Source organism: Erythrolamprus reginae, chromosome 2, assembly GCF_031021105.1.
Source record: "Erythrolamprus reginae isolate rEryReg1 chromosome 2, rEryReg1.hap1, whole genome shotgun sequence".
In the NCBI taxonomy this organism is placed as follows: domain Eukaryota; kingdom Metazoa; phylum Chordata; class Lepidosauria; order Squamata; family Dipsadidae; genus Erythrolamprus; species Erythrolamprus reginae.
The window spans coordinates 319236843-319257262 of record NC_091951.1 but is presented as its reverse complement, the minus strand read 5'-3'; the positions used below and the strand labels follow the sequence as shown (position 1 = coordinate 319257262).

The 20420-nt window shown below is 37.1% G+C and overlaps 1 protein-coding gene across 1 annotated transcript in view; it reads left to right on the top strand.

Moving 5' to 3' along the window:
- NLN (neurolysin) overlaps positions 1–20420 on the top strand; it is a 48849-nt gene that overhangs the window by 2991 nt on the left and 25438 nt on the right. The window contains exons 2-3 of the mRNA XM_070743270.1: positions 14214–14470; positions 16223–16371. Coding sequence (XP_070599371.1) covers positions 14214–14470; positions 16223–16371 — 406 coding nt within the window. The remainder of the gene's footprint in view (positions 1–14213; positions 14471–16222; positions 16372–20420) is intronic.

Sequence of the window (20420 nt, the reverse complement as noted above, 5' to 3'; positions counted from 1 at the left end):
TTTCTGAACTAAATATATTTGGCTATGGCTCAAGAAGTACATATTTTTCACAGCTACACTAGTCAACAAGAATATATTATCTATTGGTATAAGCATATATTATTATGGCAATGGTAAAGGCAATTTTTTAAAAAATAATTGGTATACATACCCCAGCTGTCTGTCTGTTCATATAAATTTAAAGTTTTAAATTTGAATTGAAATGAAGGTACTTTTTTAAATATATTGGCTGGATTCCTTAACACAATAAGTCCAACCCAAGCTTATTCTATCTTATTTAGCACGGGAAACCAACCAAAATCCTATTTTATTTCAATAATCCATTTGCATGCTGATTTTTAAAAAGCCAAGGAACACAGTAACAATTTATACTTTATTTATTACATTTTTAAAACTGCGTCTGATTCAGAGATCACACATACATACACACACACACACAGTTGATCAAACCAGCAACAACAGATACACCCTCATTAGACATTGAAGGTATTGAAGTTTTAATAGTTTCTGTCTTTTAGGATCAACTATCATCAGTAAAGGAACCAGCAGCCAAAAAATACACTGCAGGTTAATATTTGCTGGAGTAGCAATGGAGGCTTTGCTAGGATGTAACTATGCTCATTTATTTTATTTATTATTTATTAGTTGGACTTGTATGCCGCCCCTCTCCGAAGACTCGGGGCGGTTCACAACAAGTAAAACAGTCACAACAATGCAATTAATTAAAATATTTAACGATTTAAGAAAAAACCCATGTAATAGCAAACACACTCACAAGCATACCATGTATAAATTAACGTGCCCAGGGGAGATGTTTAGTTTCCCCATGCCTGACGGCAAAGGTGGGTCTTAAGGAGTTTTCGGAAGGCAGGAAGAGTAGGGGCAGTTCTAATCTCCGGGGGGAGTTGGTTCCAGAGAGCCGGTGCCGCCACAGAGAAGGCTCTTCCCCTGGGACCCGCCAACCGGCATTGTTGAAGATCACAGGCAATGATATTCTGTGTGACACTCCAGGGAGTGAAGGTTGTACATTGAAGAAGTAGGATCAAAAGAATATTGAAGCTTTTGCTACTTTGTGTTGATGAAAACTCATAAGAATTCCATGGATAGCCAAGAAAACAAACAAATGGAATAATAATAGTTCAATTGAAGCACACACTACCGGGGTCAGATATTACAGACATGTTACAAAAAGATCTAGTTCTCTGGAGAAGTCTAATGCTGGGAAGGGTGAAAGAAAAGACGAAAAGGGAACTATCAGTAGAAACTAAATGGAGTGAATTATAGCAATGAAGGGTACAATGTGGGGAGATCTACAGTACCAGGCTGAGGAAAGATCTTCCTAGGGAAAATCTGTTTGGTCACTGAGCATCAACACCGATCTAATGGCACTTGATCAATATTTGTGTATCACTGAAACAGAACAACTCACAATGATTTATAAATAGATGGAATAGAATAGAATAGAATTCTTTATTGGCCAAGTGTGATTGGACACACACGGAATTTGTCTTGGTGCCTATGCTCTCAGTGTACATAAAACATAGAAACATAGAAGTCTGACGGCAGAAAAAGACCCCATGGTCCATCTAGTCTGCCCTTATACTATTTTCTGTATTTTATCTTAGGATGGATATATGTTTATCCCAGGCATGTTTAAATTCAGTTACTGTGAATTTATCTACCACGTCTGCTGGAAGTTTGTTCCAAGGATCTACTACTCTTTCAGTAAAATAATATTTTCTCATGTTGCTTTTGATCTTTCCCCCAACTAACTTCAGATTGTGTCCCCTTGTTCTTGTGTTCACTTTCCTATTAAAAACACTTCCCTCCTGAACCTTATTTAACCCTTTAATGTATTTAAATGTTTCGATCATGTCCCCCCCTTTTCCTTCTGTCCTCCAGACTATACAGATTGAGTTCATTAAGTCTTTCCTGATACGTTTTATGCTTAAGACCTTCCACCATTCTTGTAGCCCGTCTTTGGACCCGTTCAATTTTGTCAATATCTTTTTGTAGGTGAGGTCTCCAGAACTGAACACAGTATTCCAAATGTGGTCTCACCAGCATTCTATATAGCGGGATCATAATCTCCCTCTTCCTGCTTGTTATACCTCTAGCTATGCAGCCAAGCATCCTACTTGCTTTCCCTACCGCCTGACTGCACTGTTCACCCATTTTGAGACTGTCAGAAATCATTACCCCAAATCCTTTTCTTTTGAAGTATTTGCTAACACAGAACTGTCAATACAATACTCAGATCGAGGATTCCTTTTCCCCAAGTGCATTATTTTACATTTGGAAACATTAAACTGCAGTTTCCATTGTTTTGACCATTTATCTAGTAAAGCTAAATCATTTACCATATTACAGACCCCTCCAGGAAAAGAAAAAGATAAAGGATGAAAACAAAATACAATCAAATTACAAAAATAAACCAATAAAACAATAAAGGTAGACATTAGAGTCAATTAACTTAGTAATGAGTGAACTTCAAACATCTAATAGAAAAGTTTGATCTTGATGGCCAATTGGAATGACATTGGCAGATATTGACCCAATTTAGCTTCAAAGCCCAGACAGAATTTATCAATTTTGCCACCTTCACAGATTATATTGATAAAACATTAGCATCATTGTACCAAGCTTAGACTCATCTACATTTATATATCTGCTTAATATCCAGCAGCAAATTGTTGATAGCTGCAAGCCTGACACATAAATGTCTAATGTGAATATATTATAGGGAAAGGTATACAAAATCAGAAAATATTTGAGTTTGATTTTTAGTTGACATTTTATTTCTGCAAAACACATAAACAATATGATGCAACTATAAAATGGAATGCATACCTTGAATAGAATGTTGTGAAAAACCCAGGAACATTCTATTTTTGCCCAGTGCATGTTAAACTTGTTTCTGTATTGTGCTATTTAAGCACCTGGCTTCTGTTTTGGAGGACTTGTTTATGAAAACTTCCCAGGGAAAGATGTAGTCTGAGAGGAGATTTGACCTGCTATGAGTAAAAGGGAACATTTTATTCTCTAGAAAACTCCATTCCCAGAACAATGGATTAGTGTCTGGAAAGTAATATTACCATTATATCTTTAAAACTATATTTTTTGTTACTGTTGGAAAGTAACAGAGATAGAAATAAATTCTATTATTTCTAATGCTAAATGCATTCTCATAAACATTTAGTTTTATCTTTTAAAGTAAGAAGAAGAGTAATGATATTTAAGCTTAATTGTAAAAGCAGTTCCATTACTTACTGTCTAACTGTATTTGTATTTGTAACTATTTACAGAATTAAAGCCAATAATCATTTATCTAGCTGCATGTACTTATTTACTTCTCATACTTACTTTTGAGCTGATAAATGGATAAAAGCTTTTTATATGAACTGCATTCTCACAATGCATTAAGCCTTTGTGGTTTGAAAATAGAGGGGTTTTAGCATCCTTGTTTGAACAAATTCTGCTTACCATGATGCATGTACATAGAACATCCTGAGAGTACTGGTTTTTTTAAATTTGTACTGCTAATGAAAATCTCAGAAGGATTCTTTGCCTGATTAATGGACATAAGACAGGAACAAGACTCCTCCTATGTTTTCCTTTGAAGGCTGAGTTCAAGCTATGTCAACTTGAGGAATTTTTGCCAGAGAATTTAGCTCTAAATGGCTTTGGTCTGTTATGTTGCTATGTGGGATGTTGTGATAGGAAAAAAATTCATTTGTGTCTTAGGCATGCCAGGACTCCAGCATTTCTTTGAAGACAAGAATAAAACCTAGCAGTATTATGTTTCTCTGATGGTGTCAAAATTCCAACCATGACTGTATTTCTTTGGTGTGGTCTTTTAATGGTTTTGCCGATAGGGAAATATTCCTTGGCATTCCATCCTTACTGCATACTTTGCTCAGATGATGTTTTTTCTGTTTTGCAATTAGAAGAATTTCATATTCTGGAAAAAGAAAAAAGAGAAAAAAAGAAGTGTCCCCTATAAAATATCTAGGCACTTTTTCTTCATCTCAGATAAGGGCTACTTCGAGGAAAATTTCAAAACACACATTTCTGATATAAAGACTTAGAATGATGAGACAGAACAAGAGATCAAGAATACGATGAAGAAGGGAAAGACTTTTTAAAAAATATCAGAATATAGTATTTTTAAAAGCTTTCTGCCTTTATCAAAGAGCACCCCAGCCCCAGAGTATTAAGAGGCTAACCTTCAGCAGGATTTCAGTTCCACAATTTCATACCCATAAATAATCTGGTTCACAATATAAACTAATGTGGCATGTTTGGTTTTATCATAAACTTTTATGCTAACCAGCAATTGTGGTTAACTATTTTACTGAGAAGTTATTGTATGAAGCCAGCTGGTTGTTTTAGGGAGAAAACCAATCATGGCTTATCATGCTGTCTTATCAATAGGCTTGCTATTGAATTCTGACCTGCTTCATATGATATATTTACCTAAGATCTTTCCCTGGCTTCCATTATTCTTTTTTACTCCTTACATACATTATGTTGTATTCCCCTTTTCGAAAGGTGACTTCTCATTGTTCTCTCATGCCTATTTAACAAATCTGGGAGTCTGATGGATGGGCACATCACAAGCAATTTTGAATTCTCATCCACTAGGCTGTACATTGTTTTGTTCAACCAAGTGTGCTTGGTGGAAAGCAAGGAATTAAATGTAGACTGTGTGCTGATGTCGGTTACCATTCTGTCCTACAGAAAATGTGTCTGTGGCCACGTCCACACAGCTTTATTTTTATGTTACCACCCAGAGGTGGGATTCGGAAGGTTCTGACCAGTCCTGGAGATCCGGTAGTGAAAATTTTGAGTAGTTCGAAGAACCGGCAAATACCACTTCTGACTGGCTCCTCCCCTCTGCCTCCCGAGTCCCAGCTGATCGGGAGAAAATGGGGATTTTGCAGTAACCTTCCCCTGCCATGCCTATCAAACCGCGCCCACGGAACCGATAGTAAAACATTTTGAATCCCACCCCTGCTGCCACCCTATAGTAGAGCTTCCAGGAAATCATCTCACTCTAAATCAGTGGGTCTCAATCTTTCTAATGCCGCAACCCCTTAATACAGTTCCTCATGTTGTGATGACCCCCAATCATAAGTCCAGCGCCAATTCTCCCAACTGATTGGCAGGAAGGTCAGAGGGACACCCCCACTGTAAACGACTGATTGGTCGGATTGTAAAAATATGTTCCAAGGCGCCAGAATAGAAGCTTTAGTTCCTGATACCATGGGGAATTTTTGTCTTTTCCCATGGTCTTAGGTGACCCCCTATGAAATGGTCATTTGACATACATTGTAGGGATGTATCATCCCTGCTCTTCTCAAAAGTATAATTGCAGATACAGAAAAAGGAATATACAGTTGAATATCTAATTCAATGCTACTAATACAAAAAATATCTAGTAAAAAAAATTAACTGTCATATAAAAATTTCTAATTAATTTCAAGTCAAAAAAATCTTTAGAAAAAACAAATTTCTATTCTATCTATGTAAACTAAATCTAATATAAATCTTAATAAGAAAAGATCATCTAAAATATCTATACTTGTTACTACTCTTCTTTCTTTATTTTTTTATTCTTATCTATCCATTCATAAACATTGTTCCATGTTGCGTAAAATTTGGTTTCTTCCTGTTCATTCAAGCGTCTTGTCATCATGTCCATTTCCGCGCAGTCTAATATTTTTGCAATAACTCCCTCTTCTTTGGGGATATCTTCCCCTTTCCAATTTTGCGCGTATATAATCCTTGCCGCTGTAAAAATATGTATAATCAAGTACAAAATTTCTTTTTTATAATTTTGGTTAGTAATTCCTAGCAAACAAAACTCCGGGGTGAAATCTATTTTCTGTTTTGTAATTTCTTTTGTCATTTTTTCTATCATTTTCCAATACATTTTAGCTTTATTACATGTCCACCATTGATGGTAATAGGATCCTATTTCTTTCTTACATTTCCAGCACAGAGGTGATGTCTTTGGGAACATTTTTGCTAATCTACTTGGTGGGAGATGCCATCTATAAAACATTTTAATTTGGTTCTCTTTCAAAGAAACTGATTTAGTCATTCTCCAATTGCACATCCAAACTTTCTCCCATGTATCTAAATCAATTTCTTTACCTATGTTTCTACACCAATGTATCATACTATCTTTTAATGTTAATTCAATATTCTTGTGGGTAATCAAATATTTATATATTTTTCCAATTACTCTGTTGTGGTTTTTAGTGATTAACTCACTTAACAGGTTTTTACTTTTGTTAAATATATAGAGTGTACTATCTTTCTGGTATCTGGATCTAATCTGTGCGTAATGCCACCAATCAATTTGTATCCCTTCATCTTGTAGTTTAATTCTAGATTTTAATTTCATTTGATTGTCTAACAAGTCTTTATATCTTATATTTCTTGAGTCATTAATGGAATTTGGATGTATTATTGCGTCCAAGGGGGTAACCCAATCTGGAATTGTTAAAAAGTGGTTTTTCTTTATGTCTTTCCAGACATCAAATAAATATTTTCTCAGCGTGTGTCTTTTAAAGTAAGAATGGTTTTTATCTTTATCGTACCACACAAAAGCATGCCAGCCAAGCATGAGGTCATGTCCTTCTAATATTGATGTTCTCATGTCCTCTAAAGTTATCCAGTTTTTAATCCATGTTAAAGCGGCTGCCTGATAATATAGTTTCCAATTTGGGAGCGCAAACCCCCCCCTCTCTTTTATGTCTTCTAACATATTTATCTTAATTCTTGCCTTTTTCCCTTGCCATAGAAATTTTTTAACCACACTTGTTAAGTTTTTTAAAAAGTTAGCCCCTGGATTGATTGGGATCACTTGAAATAAAAATAATACCTTAGGTAAGATATTCATCTTAATCGTAGCAATTCTTCCCAAAAATGATATTTTTAGATTGTTCCATATTTCTAGATCCTTTTTAATTTCATTAATTAATTTTATATAATTATCATTTTTTAATGTTATTGTTTTGGCTGTTAGCCATATTCCCAAATATTTTACTTTTTTAACTATTTGCATTCCAGTAATACATTCTAAATTGCTTTCTTGTATTTTACTCATGTTTTTAGTTATAATTTTTGTTTTATTTTTATTTATTTTCAAACCTGCCACCTTGCCATATTGTTCTATTGTTTGGATTAATCTTGGTGCTGTGACTAACGGATCTTCCATTATAAAAGTCAAATCATCTGCAAAGGCCTGGACTTTGTATATCTCTTTTCTAACTGTTAAACCTTTTATCTTTGGATCTGATCTTATTTTTATTAAGAGTGCTTCTAAAGTCATAATGAAAAGAAGAGGTGATATGGGACATCCTTGCCGCACTCCTTTATTTATTTTAAACGCTTCTAATTGTTCATTATTTAATATAATTTTTGTCGTTTGTTCTGAATAAATAGCGTCTATTAAATTAACAAATTTGGGGCCGAATCTCATTTTATTTAATTGCATCTTTATAAATGTCCAATTCACGTTATCAAAAGCTTTTTGCGCGTCTAAGAACATTAAAGATAATGTTTTATCTGAATGTTGCTCATAATACTCTAATACATTAATAATTGTTCTAAGATTATTTTTAATTTGTCTACCTGGAAGGAAACCATTTTGGTCTGAGTGAATTTTGCTGTTTATCACATTTTTCAATCTATCTGCGTATATTGCTATAAAAATTTTATAATCTACATTCAATAAAGATATTGGTCTATAGTTTTTAATTTTTTCTTTTGGTGTATCTGGTTTGTGAATTAAAGTTATCAAAGATTCCGACCATGATTTAGGAATTTTCCCATCTACTCTACATTCATTAAAAATTTGGAGCATATTATTTCTTAATACTTCATTTTCTATTTTATACCACTCTGCCGGGATAGCGTCCGGTCCCGTGGCTTTGTTGTTTTTCTGCTTTTTAATAACTATAAGGAGTTCTTCCATCGTTATTGGACTCTCCATCTTTTCTTGTTGCTCTTCTGTTATTTGTGGTAACTCTGCACTCTCTAGGTATTTAAATACGGCTTCTTCTTCAATATTATCATCTTTATACAATTCTTTAAAAAAGTTTTGAACTATATTTGCTTTTCCCTCTGGGTCATATTTTATTATTCCATCTTTATCTTCTAATTTTCTAATTAATTTAGATTGTCTCTGTTTTCTCAGTTTATATGCTAACCATCTACCTGATTTATTGGCATGCTCAAAATATTGTTGCTTAGCTTTCTTTATTTTTTCCAATAGCTGATTTTGTTCTTGTAATCTAATTTTGTGTTTAATTAAATTTATTTTTTCCCCCAAATCTTTATTTTTCACATTTTGTTGTGATAGAAACTCTAGTTGTTTTAATTCATTTATTAATTGTTCATATTTTCTTTTTCTTTCTTTATTATATTTTGCAGTATAGGATATTGTTAATCCTCTTATGTATGCTTTAGTTGCATCCCACAAGTTCTGAGGGGTGGTGTCTGTATTTTTATTAATTTCGAAAAATATTTTTAATTCCTTTTCAATCCATTCTTTATATTCTTTCTCTTTCAAAATATTTCTATTCATTTGCCAATTGCGATGTTTTTTAATATTTCTCATATAGACTATAACTGGATTATGATCTGCCCAAGTATTAACATCTATTTCTACGTCTTGTATGTACTCTGCTGTTGTTTTGGGAGCCCACACCATATCTATTCTAGTCCAAATTTTGTGGGGGTTTGAGTAAAAAGTATATTGCCTGCTATGAGGATGCCTTTCCCTCCATATATCATTCAATAGCAATTCTGCTTTCATTTTTTGAAAAGTTGAGGGCAGTAAATTCTTTTTTTTCTTTTTACAACTTTTCTTCACCCCCGAATGGTCTAATTGTCTATTTGTTATAGCATTAAAATCTCCAATAATTAACATATTTTCCAAATTTAATTCTAAAATTTTTTGATGTAATTTTTCATAAAATGCAATTTGGTCATCATTTGGGGCATATATAGAAACAATAACAAGCGATTTGGGTTCAATATCAATCTGGACAATCAAAATTCTACCTTCATCATCACTATATAGTTGTTTGGAATTTATAGAACTCTCAACATACATTGCCACTCCTCTTTTCTTTTGGTCTGCTAACGCAGCATACATCTTTCCAATTTTATTATTTAACAATAAATTCCGATTACTTTTTTTTATATGCACTTCTTGGAGTATCACAATTTGAGCTTTTTGATTCTTAATTTTGGAAAACATTTGTTTTCTTTTTTTTGGTTCATTAAGTCCATTGACATTTACTGAAAAGATTTTTAAATCTCTCAATGTAGTCATTTGTTGTATTTCTTGGTTTCGCGTTGAGGTTGCTTTCTTCTGGTCCCTTGGTCCTGGTCCTCCACTTGTGCAAGTGCCCCCATGGCTTCGGCCTGCATTGCTTCCAGTTCTTTTGTTATCTGTTCCATTTCGCATATTCCACTGTTTTCATAAAAGTCTCTTGCTTGGTCTAGATTCTCCAATTTATATCTCGTTGATTTCCATGTCAATGATAGACCTTGTGGAATAAGCCAACGAAAAGTTATGTTTTCTTTGATCAGAAGTTTGGTCAAGAAATGATAGTCTCTTCTAGTCTCTCGAACACGTCTTGGGATTTGTTTTAATATTTTTATTTCTTTGCCTTGGTGTTGTAGTTGTCCCGCTCTTGACCAATGCAATATATCATCTCTCATGCTTTTTCTTACAAATTTGATGTGAATCTCGCGTGGAAGATTAAAACGGCGAATATAGCTGTTAGAAATTCTGAAGACTTCATCGATTTCTCTTTTTATGTCATCTGGGTCCATCTGGAGGATTTTCCCAATAATGTCAGCCATAATGGCCTTTAAATCTTCATCTTTTTCTTCTATTACGTTTTGAAATCGAAGTCCATATGACGCACGTTGCATTTCCAGATGTGTAATTGATTCATCATACCCTCTGTAACGTGAAGCAGCTTTGTCCTCCAAGTGACCAATTCTTTTCTCCACCTTTTCCGCCTTTTCTTCCACTGCCTTCATTCGTACTTCATTATCTTGCAAGGCTTGCTTGATCTCCTTCATCTGGTCTTTCATTTCACCTGTATCAACTTTCATTTCCGCCATCTCTGCTTTAATTTCATCTCTCTGTTGTGTTGCGTCTTGTTGAGATTTTAGCATAAAGTCATTTAATGTTGTTAATGTCTCTTGGATTGAAGCCAGAGATGGTTGTTTCTCCCTGTCCTTTTCCTTGGTGAACATAGTTGCAGATAAGGTCTGCTGTGCGGGAGATGGATGTGGTGAACTTTGCGGGGAAGAAATAACAGTTGTTTGCTTCTTGATTGTTTTAGTATGGGTGGAAGAACTTGACATTTTCAAATTTAAATTTAGTGTTATTTTATGTTAGCAGTATGTAAAGAGATTCTATAAATTCCAAACCCACAGTAACAGTTATACTAAATCAGTGGCAATTAATTAATAGCAATAAAAGTTCTAATTCAAATAAAAGGCTAAATTTCAAACACACTTAAAATTTAAAATATATCTAATTAATGCTCAACTTATTTATTCTTATTACTCTAGTCAAAGTTTATATCAAGAAGATGTGAAGAAGAAGAGGGGGAAAAGGGGAAAAGGTTAGTTTAACACAGCTGCAAAGATAAGGAGGAAAAGTCAGCAAAGTGAGAAGGAGGGTAAAAGCATGTGAAGAAAGGGGGCAATCAGAGTTAAAGACTATTATTCAATTAGGAGGAACAGGGGACCAAAGACCAAAAGAAAATTTAGCAATGCATAAACAGAACCAATTGTAATATAATGTAATATAGAATTAAAATTCAAAAATTGAAATTATCAAAGGGAAAACGCAAGAAAAAAACAATTGATTGAAGATCTAATTTGTTGTCAGAAACACCTTAATAAGTACTGCAAAGGTATTCCGTTTTTTGAAGAAGGGTATAGTCTTTAGAAAATTTATAAAACTTTTTCCAAGCAAATGCAGTTTAATTTCACGAAGTTAAAATGAAGTCGGTCCGTCTCTCACAGCCCAGGAAGAAATCTCTCCGCAGTAAATCCAACGAAAATGCTGTTAATCCACAAACCGCTATTAATCCAAACGAAATCCAATGGAAATAATCCAACAGAATAATAAAAAAAAAAACGTCGATTAAATAATCCAAATTTTAAAGTTCTCAAATGTAGGAAAAGAGTTTTTTTTTCCCTTTATAAATGTTTATTCAGAATTTGTAGGTAAATAGTGAGCAGTCTGGTCCTTCCGCTAGAAAAATCCCAGCCCGGACTTCATTTTTCAACTTTCGGTAACCAAATGTTTCAAAAATGTTTCACAAGAGGGGAAAAAAATTTTTTCAACCAAATAATGTCATTTTGTAAATAATAAATCCTTTAATGTCTCATTCTAAAATCTTCTAGATCTCCTTGTTTGCAAAAATTTAACAGTTCAAAACAAGTGAAAGTGGTTAGAATAAGTTCCGGCTGTTAATTCGCGCCTGGATACAATGTTGTTTTAACAACTTTCTCTTTCGCCTTCGTTTAGACTCCGATTCAATTTTCTTGTTTTTTAAACTTCTTGTTTAGCATGGAACATAGAAAAGACTTTTACCTTAATTGTAGCTTCTTTGGCAATATTCCTTTTTCGATTAGGGTTGTTCAGTTTCTCTGCTTTTTACTCTCTTGATGTTTCTTGCTTCCCACTGGTTAGGTGGGATCGCAATGGCTGTGTCCTCTTGGGAGAGGACCGGTGCTCCCTGCACCAGAGCTGCAGGATGAACCCTCTGTCCTGGAGCCTCGGCGATGGCTCCCCGGGCAGAGGGGAATCCCCTTTTCTAGGATCGAGCCATCCGGACTCGATCCGATCGCGCTGGGGCGACCTCTGGGAGGGTTGGAGGGGTCTCGAGGCAGAGCCCTGCCAAGAGACTCCGCTGCGATCCTCAGCGAAACCGGAAGCCCTACAATGTATGTTAAATGTTTGTAAGTTTGTTTGTCATTTTAAAGAAAATTAATAAAAAGATTTGAAAAAAAATAAAAATGAAATGGTCATTTGACCCCCAAAGGGGTCCCAACCCCCAGGTTGAGAACCACTGCTCTAAATCGTGCTATTCCTCACTGCACATTCTTAATGCACATGTGGAACAGATTGAATGCTGCCCTTTTTATAAAAAATCCTTGAATGATAGGTTAGTTGTTGTTCATGCTAACAGCCATTAGATGGCAGTAAAATTTTAAGATTTTTTTCAAATTGATTGTCAATGTAATTAATGGCTTGTACAGCCATGATGCAGCAAGTGGAAAAGTACTCTTGGGAATTTGAGAAAGGTGTTTAGCCATAGAGAAGCTATAAACAACCCTAAAGGACACATGATTGCTTTTTATATTAAGGGTTTTAAATTGTTTTTAACCATTGGATTTGTACTGTTTTGTTGTTGTGAGCCACTCTGAGTTTCCCGAGAGGGGCGGCATACAAATCTAATAAATAATAATAAAATATTGTGAGGAAAGGAACCAAGAAGTCAAGACTCTCCTGGGAGCAACAGCCATTGGAGGGGAATTACCAACTACAGTGATACTTTGTCTTACAAACTTAATTGGTTCCAGGACGAGGTTCTTAAGGTGAAAAGTTTGTAAGACGAAACAATGTTTCCCATAGGAATCAATGGAAAAGCAATTAATACATGCAAGCCCAAAATTCACCCCTTTCGCCAGCCGAAGCACCAATTTTTGCGCTGCTGGGATTCCCCTGAGGCTCCCCTCCATGGGAAACGCCACCTCCGGACTTCTGTGTTTTTGCAATGTTGCAGGGGAATCCCAGCAGGGAAATCCCAGCATCACAAAAACGAGTGCTTTGCTGGCAACGGAGGTATGGAGGTGGGGTTTCCCAGCGAAGGGAGCATCAGTGAAATCGCAGCATCGCAAAAACAGGGAAGTCCTCGAAAACCCACCTCCAGACTTCTGTGTTTTTGCGATTCCCCTGCAGCATCACAAAAACACGGAAGTCCGGAGGTGGGTTTTCCCATGGAGGGGAACCTCAGGGAAATCCCAGCAGCGCAAAAACGGGTGCTTCGCTGGCAATGGAAGTCCAGAGGTGGGCATCCCAGCGGCGGCGGGTTTGTAAGGTTAAAATAGTTTGGCAGACGAGGCAAAAAAAATCTTAAACCCCGGGTTTGTATCTCGAAAAGTTTGTAAGACGAGGCGTTTGTAAGACGAGGTATCACTGTACTACGATAGAATTGGAGAAGCAAGTCCTTTCATATTTGCATTTTCATAATTGACATTAAGCTAGGAATGAGCTAATCAGGGTTGATGCTTTGTAATCTGTAGATCAATAAGTAGACCTTTTTCAGTCACTAGATGGCAGAAAAGAGCTAAAGGCTGTTGTAAAACTTGGCTGCCACCTAGTGATCATGATAATTTGCATAGGTGACCTGCAGCTACTGGAAAAGCCTTGTTAAGGCATTCAGGAAAACAGCCACAGAGAAGGAAATTTCCTGCTGTCAAGCTGTAAAAGTGTAAAAGAACCAGTTCTTTTTGACTATATGTTCTGTTACATGCATTAAAAATGAATGTGACTTCAAAGCTTTGTGCTCTCTGGGTTGGCCATTTCACAACTCATTCAAATAAAACAGTTGTTGCAGAAGCTGTGATTTTGATTTCTTTTCCAGCCAAAAGAAGCTGGGTTTGTAGAGAAAGTGTGGTCCCATAGGAAACCAATTGATTAGTTGAGTTTTCATCACAACATTGCTTTCATCGTTTTGATAAGAGCAAGAAACTTCTGTGGATGCCCGTTGTATAAACCTATCTGTTGTAATTTATTCAATAAATAGTAGCTAATAAAAGCATATATAAAGTCAATTATTCCCACTTTCCCCCAGGATTGTAATTTCCCAAAATGATTTATTTTAGTTTCATCTATAACATTCTTCTGGATACATTGTCCAAATACATATTTTCCTTTTTTTATCTTCAATATAATTTCTTAGCAAAATAATAATATCCTTAGCAAAATAATAATTATCCATTAAGGGGAGATTTTTAAAAAAGCATAATTATCCATGCTCTTTCATCTCTCCTTAATGGACAGTTACATATGTTGTCTCTGTTTTCATCTTTGGGTTTTGTAATTGAGTATCCTGGAGTATTAATTTTTTGTCTTACTCTTTTACTTTAACTTGCAGAGTTAGAAACCCAAGGATTTTACTCAAAATGACATTAGGAACAGAGATTACATCATTTCTCAAGGTGTCTTCTTACAGTGGAACTGACCAAAATTTCCTGAAATGGGATCTCTCACCTGAGCAGATTAGAACAAAAACTGAAGAACTTATCAAGAAAGCAAAGCAAGTTTATGACAAAGTTGGCCTACTTAATATGGAAGAAATCACTTATGAGAACACCGTACAGACTCTAGCAGATTTAGAAGTGGAATATTCAGGTATATACTGTATATAATATCAGTATAGTTGTTGTTGTTGTTATTATTATTATTGTTGTTGTTGTTATTGTTGTTATTATTATTATTTATTAGATTTGTATGCAGCCCTTCTCCAAAGACTCATTATCAGTTACATTGATAACTGGTATCAGTTGGCTTCATAAGTAGGAAATTAAAATCTGAGATAGAAGAAAAGATTGTGTAATGTAATTTTACAGTAAAAGTGCTTATGCCAAAAGATTGGTCTGATCACATATAGCACCAAACAATAATATGATTTATTTGTATGTTTTTTGGCATTTTTAAAACTCTGATCAGCCTTGAACATTTGCTTAGAAATCTGAAGTCACTCTGTGTCTGTTTATTCTACCTTGCTTCACAATGTAGTTAAAGGTCGGTTTTTTTAAGATGAGTTCATTGAACTGTGCTCAGAATTTTTGGATGATGGGAAGAGGACAGATAAAAATTGATATTTATATTTTAGTGTTACAAAAATTATCTACCATATAAAGTAATTGGAAATAACTTTCTTTAGGTAAATATTTTCCCTTCTCATGCTTCTGAATTTTAATAGAGTGTTCAGTAGAAAATGTACCAAAAATGTTAAAAAATTATTTACATTTTTGAAAACTTTTTTTTCAAAGATGTGAAACTATTGTGCTCTAGAAGCTGCTTAACACTAAACTTACCACAAATCTAGGTAACAAGGCCAGTGTGGGAAAATGCTGGAAGTTGTAGTTCATTAAGCAGGTTACCAGTTTCCCACTATTTCTCTATTCTAGTATTACTGAATTTAAATTAGATATATTAAATGCTAATTACTTTGTATGGTTTCTTTTACTAAAGGCATTTTTTATAAAATAAAGCATTATTATTATTATTATTATTATTATTATTATTATTATTATTATTATTGCTGCTGCTTTTGTTCCCATTTATAACTAATTTGTTTATTAAATACTGTATGTGTTTTATCTTTGTAGCAGCTCAATACCCTACAAAAGTCTCTGGTGTTCATCTAGTACAGGGGTGTCAAGCTCAATTTCATTGAGGAACATATGAGGATTGGGTTTGACCTTGGAGGGCCGGTGTGGGACCTGAGCATGGTCATGGTAGGCGTGGTCAAGGTGGGCATGGTCATAGGACCGCACCTCCACAGACATGGTTTTCTAAACTTATAAAAATAGGGAGGTTTACATTTCTGTGATTTTGGTTTTTTAATACTTACTTGATTTACTTGATTACCTTATGAAAAGGAGACTAGATCAAGAACCTGACTCCATAGGAAGACTAGAACTATAAATTGTTGACATAGGCTACAGTAGCAGAATCTTACAAGCCTGAAAGGTAAAATATTTTATTTTTCCTCCCTTTTATAATCTTCTGAGTCAAGGACGGCCTCTTGGACTATTCCGGAGCCCCCATTTTTGGCTTGGAAGGCCTACTGGAGTATTCTGGAGACCAAAAGTGATTGGGGGGGGGAGCACACACCCCGCCCACACTCTATTTTTGCTAGCAGAAACACGGGCCAGTCCTTTGCTATTTTCAGACCAGTTCTGCGAGCCAGATCTAAGCAACCCGTGGGCCTTGAGTTTGACACCCCTGATCTAGTAAATGTCTTAGTAATCATAGTTTAAAGTTTACATGATATATTTCTAATGGGAAAGTCTCCCCCTTCAAATACTTAAAGAAAATCAGCCTACCGTATTATCTGTTATATTTTCTTTTAAAGTTTTCGTTTCCTTCTGATAGTGGAAAGGAGCATATTGGATTTCCCACAACACATATCCCCTGATAAAGATGTCCGTGCAGCAAGTACTGAAGCTGATAAAAAGCTTTCTCACTTTGATGTTGAGATGAGCATGAGAAAGGATGTGTTCCAAAGGATTGTCCATTTACAGGTAAATAGAAATAAACATTATGGGTTATTTGCAGAATTCTTTATAATGAAAAGCATTAGAGTTTTGATACTTGGTGCTTTCGTCACCTTTGTCAATTGCTCTCTCTTTGAAAAGGATAGAAAAGGCACTGCAGTAATATTATTAAATGCCTGAAGAAGTTATCAAGTTGAAAAATATAACAGTCTTGCAATATTAGGTGAAAAGTCTACGTACAACTATATAATAGTTGCATAAATACATTCTTAATGTTCATAAAACATGGTGAGCAGGGGTGGATTCCTGTTAACTGCTGTTACCGGTGCGCTGCGCACGCACCATGAGAATTCTCGTGTGTGCGCGTGCGCTATGCACACATACGCGCGCACATCCCCTTGTGAGATTTTGCTTCCGTGCATGCGCAGGAAGCAAAAAAAGACAAAAATTCAAGGGAAAAGATGGTGGCGCCCACAGAACCGACACCGGAGCGGTTGTGCGCAAACTTGCCAATCTGGAGGCCACTACTGGTAAGGAGTCACCTACCCACCAGTAGCAACCCACCACTGATGCTGAGAGCCAGGGAGCAGTGCTCCTAGATTTGAAGTTTGTAGTACACAGTCTATGATTCAGGAACTAAGATGTGTCCATCTAAATTAATATTTAATGGTTCTGCTTTCCATTAGCTTGTTTAGTTCATTTTGGTAGCAAAATAAAGGAAGGGTGTGTGTGTCATAAATGACTTAGCTGGGGCTAGCATTCCTAAAAAAGACCTCTGCAAAAATGGGTTAAATTGTTAACAGAATTGAGGAAAGATACACTCATTCACTCCTGCCATGTAATCATCAGAAGTAGAGTCACATTTAAAAATCTTCCAAAGCTATTGTGGACCCTTCTAAAGTAGACTGGATTTCTTAATATTATTTTGAGTGAGTTCTTTTAGCCATGATAGGAGGCACGCAGAAGGCTTTTTAGCACTGTGTTGTGTTTGAGCATGTACCTGACACAAGCCCTCTTTACCATCTTTGTTCCTTGTGGGTACAGTTTATTGATGATAGGCTGAGTTGATTTAACAGCACTCTATGTGGGAATGTCTTTGGGAGACAGAAGGAGGAGCCGCAGCCTACAGAACCACCATGCAAAAGGTATCCCAGCACAGGGAAGCAGAGAGGGCGTGGGGAGCAGTTAGAAGGAACCCTCCCTAGTTTTTCAGAGAATAAAAAAGAAAGAAGGAGAGGAATCAGGTAGTCTTTGACTTACGATCACCATTGAGCCCAAAATGTCTGTTGCTAAATGAGACCTTTCCTTTGTTAAGTGAGTTTTGTCCCATTTTACGATATTTCTTGCCACCGTTGTAATGTGAGTCTGAGTCAGTTGCCAGTCATTTGAATTTTTATCTCATGACCCTGGGGATTCCGCAGTTCTCATCAGTGTGAGAAATGATCATAAGTCACTTTTTTCAGTGCTGTTGTAACTTTGAACAGTCACTAAATGAACCGTTGTAAGTCAAGGACTATCATGACAGATCTAAAGGTTCTGTTAAAGTAACCTTGAGAAAGACCTAGTATTCATTGTGCTTCTTGTCTGAATTACCTCAAAGGTTTAATATATCTTGACCAATGAAGGCTTGCCCGTCGCCGGCCATACCAGAGCACTATTGGTGACCGGCATGTGTACACATGTATGCGGCGTGCGCGCGCGCGCATGTATCTGTCATGTGTGCTGGTGTGGAATTCAGATTCCGTGGCATGCGCAGGAAGCAAAATCTCACAATTGCGTGAGATTTCACTGATTTTTGATAATTTCTTTGCTTTCCCACATGCGCGAAAGCAAAAAAATACTGAAAGTTGGCGAAACCTCATGTGATATTTTGCTTCCTGCACATGTGCAGAAGCCAAATCTCGCAATGGTGCTTGCATACACGCACTGGGGACGCCGAGATGTGTCTGCATCTTCATTTTTCCTCACCTCGCCAGCGCTTTAAATCGTCCTCTTCCCAGGTGTTACTCTGTGTTGCATTGTCTCCGTGGCTAGCCCAGGGGTAGGCAAAATTGGCTCTTCTATGATTTGTGGACTTCAACTCCCAGAATTCCTGATCCAAACATACTAGCTCAGGAATTCTGGGAGTTGAAGTCCAAATGTCATGGAAGAGCCAACTTTGCCTACCCTGGCCTAGCTGATTTCGTACTGCCGCCGGTGTAAGACTAGGCCGGTTCGTCCAGTGGGGTATGCTGACCCCAAATCATACCCCCCGGTAGCGTCCCCAGCATCATCTCCCCTTCAGGGAGGATCTGGTTTGGTTCCATAGGAACAAGAACCCCCGGACAGCGGGGATTCGGTGTCTCCCCACCAGCGAGGGGGAACTCCGTGCTGCCGTGGCCATTGATCTGCCCATCTCCCCTCCATTTTTCCAACCAGGACTGTGTACTGGACAGTCCATTGCAGCACCCCACTACTGATTGACCCTTTCACGTGGAGTTTGCCAATTTAGTTATCCTAATGTCCACTAGGGAAGTTGGCGTAGTCATGGTTGCCCCAGGGTTTCTTGTTTCAGAGCTGACTACCTTCAGGTTGCCTGCAGAGTTGTTCTAAAGATCCAAAATGAGCACTAAGCTGGGCAGCTACTTAAGTATCTGAGCTCCCAAGCAACATTTCAGGCAGACTTGTGGTTTTTTCCTGTTGTTCTTGTCTTTGTGGCTGAAATACTGGGTTCTGATAAGCCTTGCTGTCTGTTAATAGTTGTTGGTGGACTCCTTTGTTAGCTTTATTTCTGCTGTCAGAACCTTCTGTATTTAATTGTCTTGCTATTTGCCCTCCCTTCCCCCTTAACTCTGCATTTAACTCTTTAACTCAAATTCTCACGTGTGGTGAATGAGTCAACCTGTTCTGACTACAGAAGAACCACATCATAAAAGAATTCCAGGTGTAGCTAGATAAGCCAGCTATGGATACCATTGCATATCCTAAAAGGCTGCATCTGGTCAAACAGTCATCTGGAAATAGTGACAGGGGATACAGGAGAAGCAGGGTTTTGACTAGTTAGGCTCTTTTATAAAGCTGTCTCCACTGGATAGTTCCTTTTCTTTCCCTGTACAATTTTGGGAAGGCCAGGAAGGCACTGTTTGAGCTGGCAGCAACTAGTTGCTTCCCTGCAACACTTTTAAAATGCAGCAATATCATTTCAACCTGCAGCCACAATCAATATTATACTTTTTTTTTTTTTACAATAAAATCAAATAACTTACTGCCCAGATTCAGTTTGATTCCCAATATGATCCTTTCCGTTGGTGTTTAAGAGATAGAAATGTATTTGGCTGGTATAGACCAGTGATGGTGAACCTATGGCACGCGTGCCACAGGTGGCACACAGAGCCATATCTGCTGATACACAAGTTGTTGCCCTAGCTGAGCTCCAGTGTGCATGTATGCACCGGCCAGCTCATTTTCTGCTTGTTCGGAGGCTCTGGGAGGGCATTTTTGGCCTCCGTGGGAACAAGGGAGGCCATTTTTGTCCTCCACAGGCTCCACGAAAGCTTTTGGAGCCTGGGGAGAGCAAAGAAATGAGCCTACCAGGCCCACTGGAAGTCGGGAATTGGCAGCGTGGGAGGGGTTGTCCTCATATGCGCAGCAGGGCGGGACAGTGGGAGAGGGTCATGCACGCATATGTGGGGGAAAGGGGCATTGAATTATGGGTGTAAGAAGAAGCAATTTTTCCCATAGGAATCAATGTAAAAGCAAATAATGTGTGCGATTGGGGAAACCACAGGGAGGGTGGAGGCCCTGTTTCCTCCCGGGAGATTCCTAGAGAGGCCCCACAGAGGCTTCTCCCCACCTTTTCCGTCCCTGTTTCCTCCCAGGTGATTCCTAGAGAGGCCCCATGGAGGCTTCTCCCTGCCTTTTTTGGTTACAGTTTCAGAGGCTTGGGTTTATAAGTGGAAAGTAATCCTTGAGAAGAGGCAAAAAAATCTTGAACACCCAGTTCTTATCTAGAAAAGTTTGTAAGTAGAGGCGTTCTTAGGTAGAGGTACCACTGTATATCTTTTCTGCTAATGCAAAAAAATTGTGCTTCTTCCCCT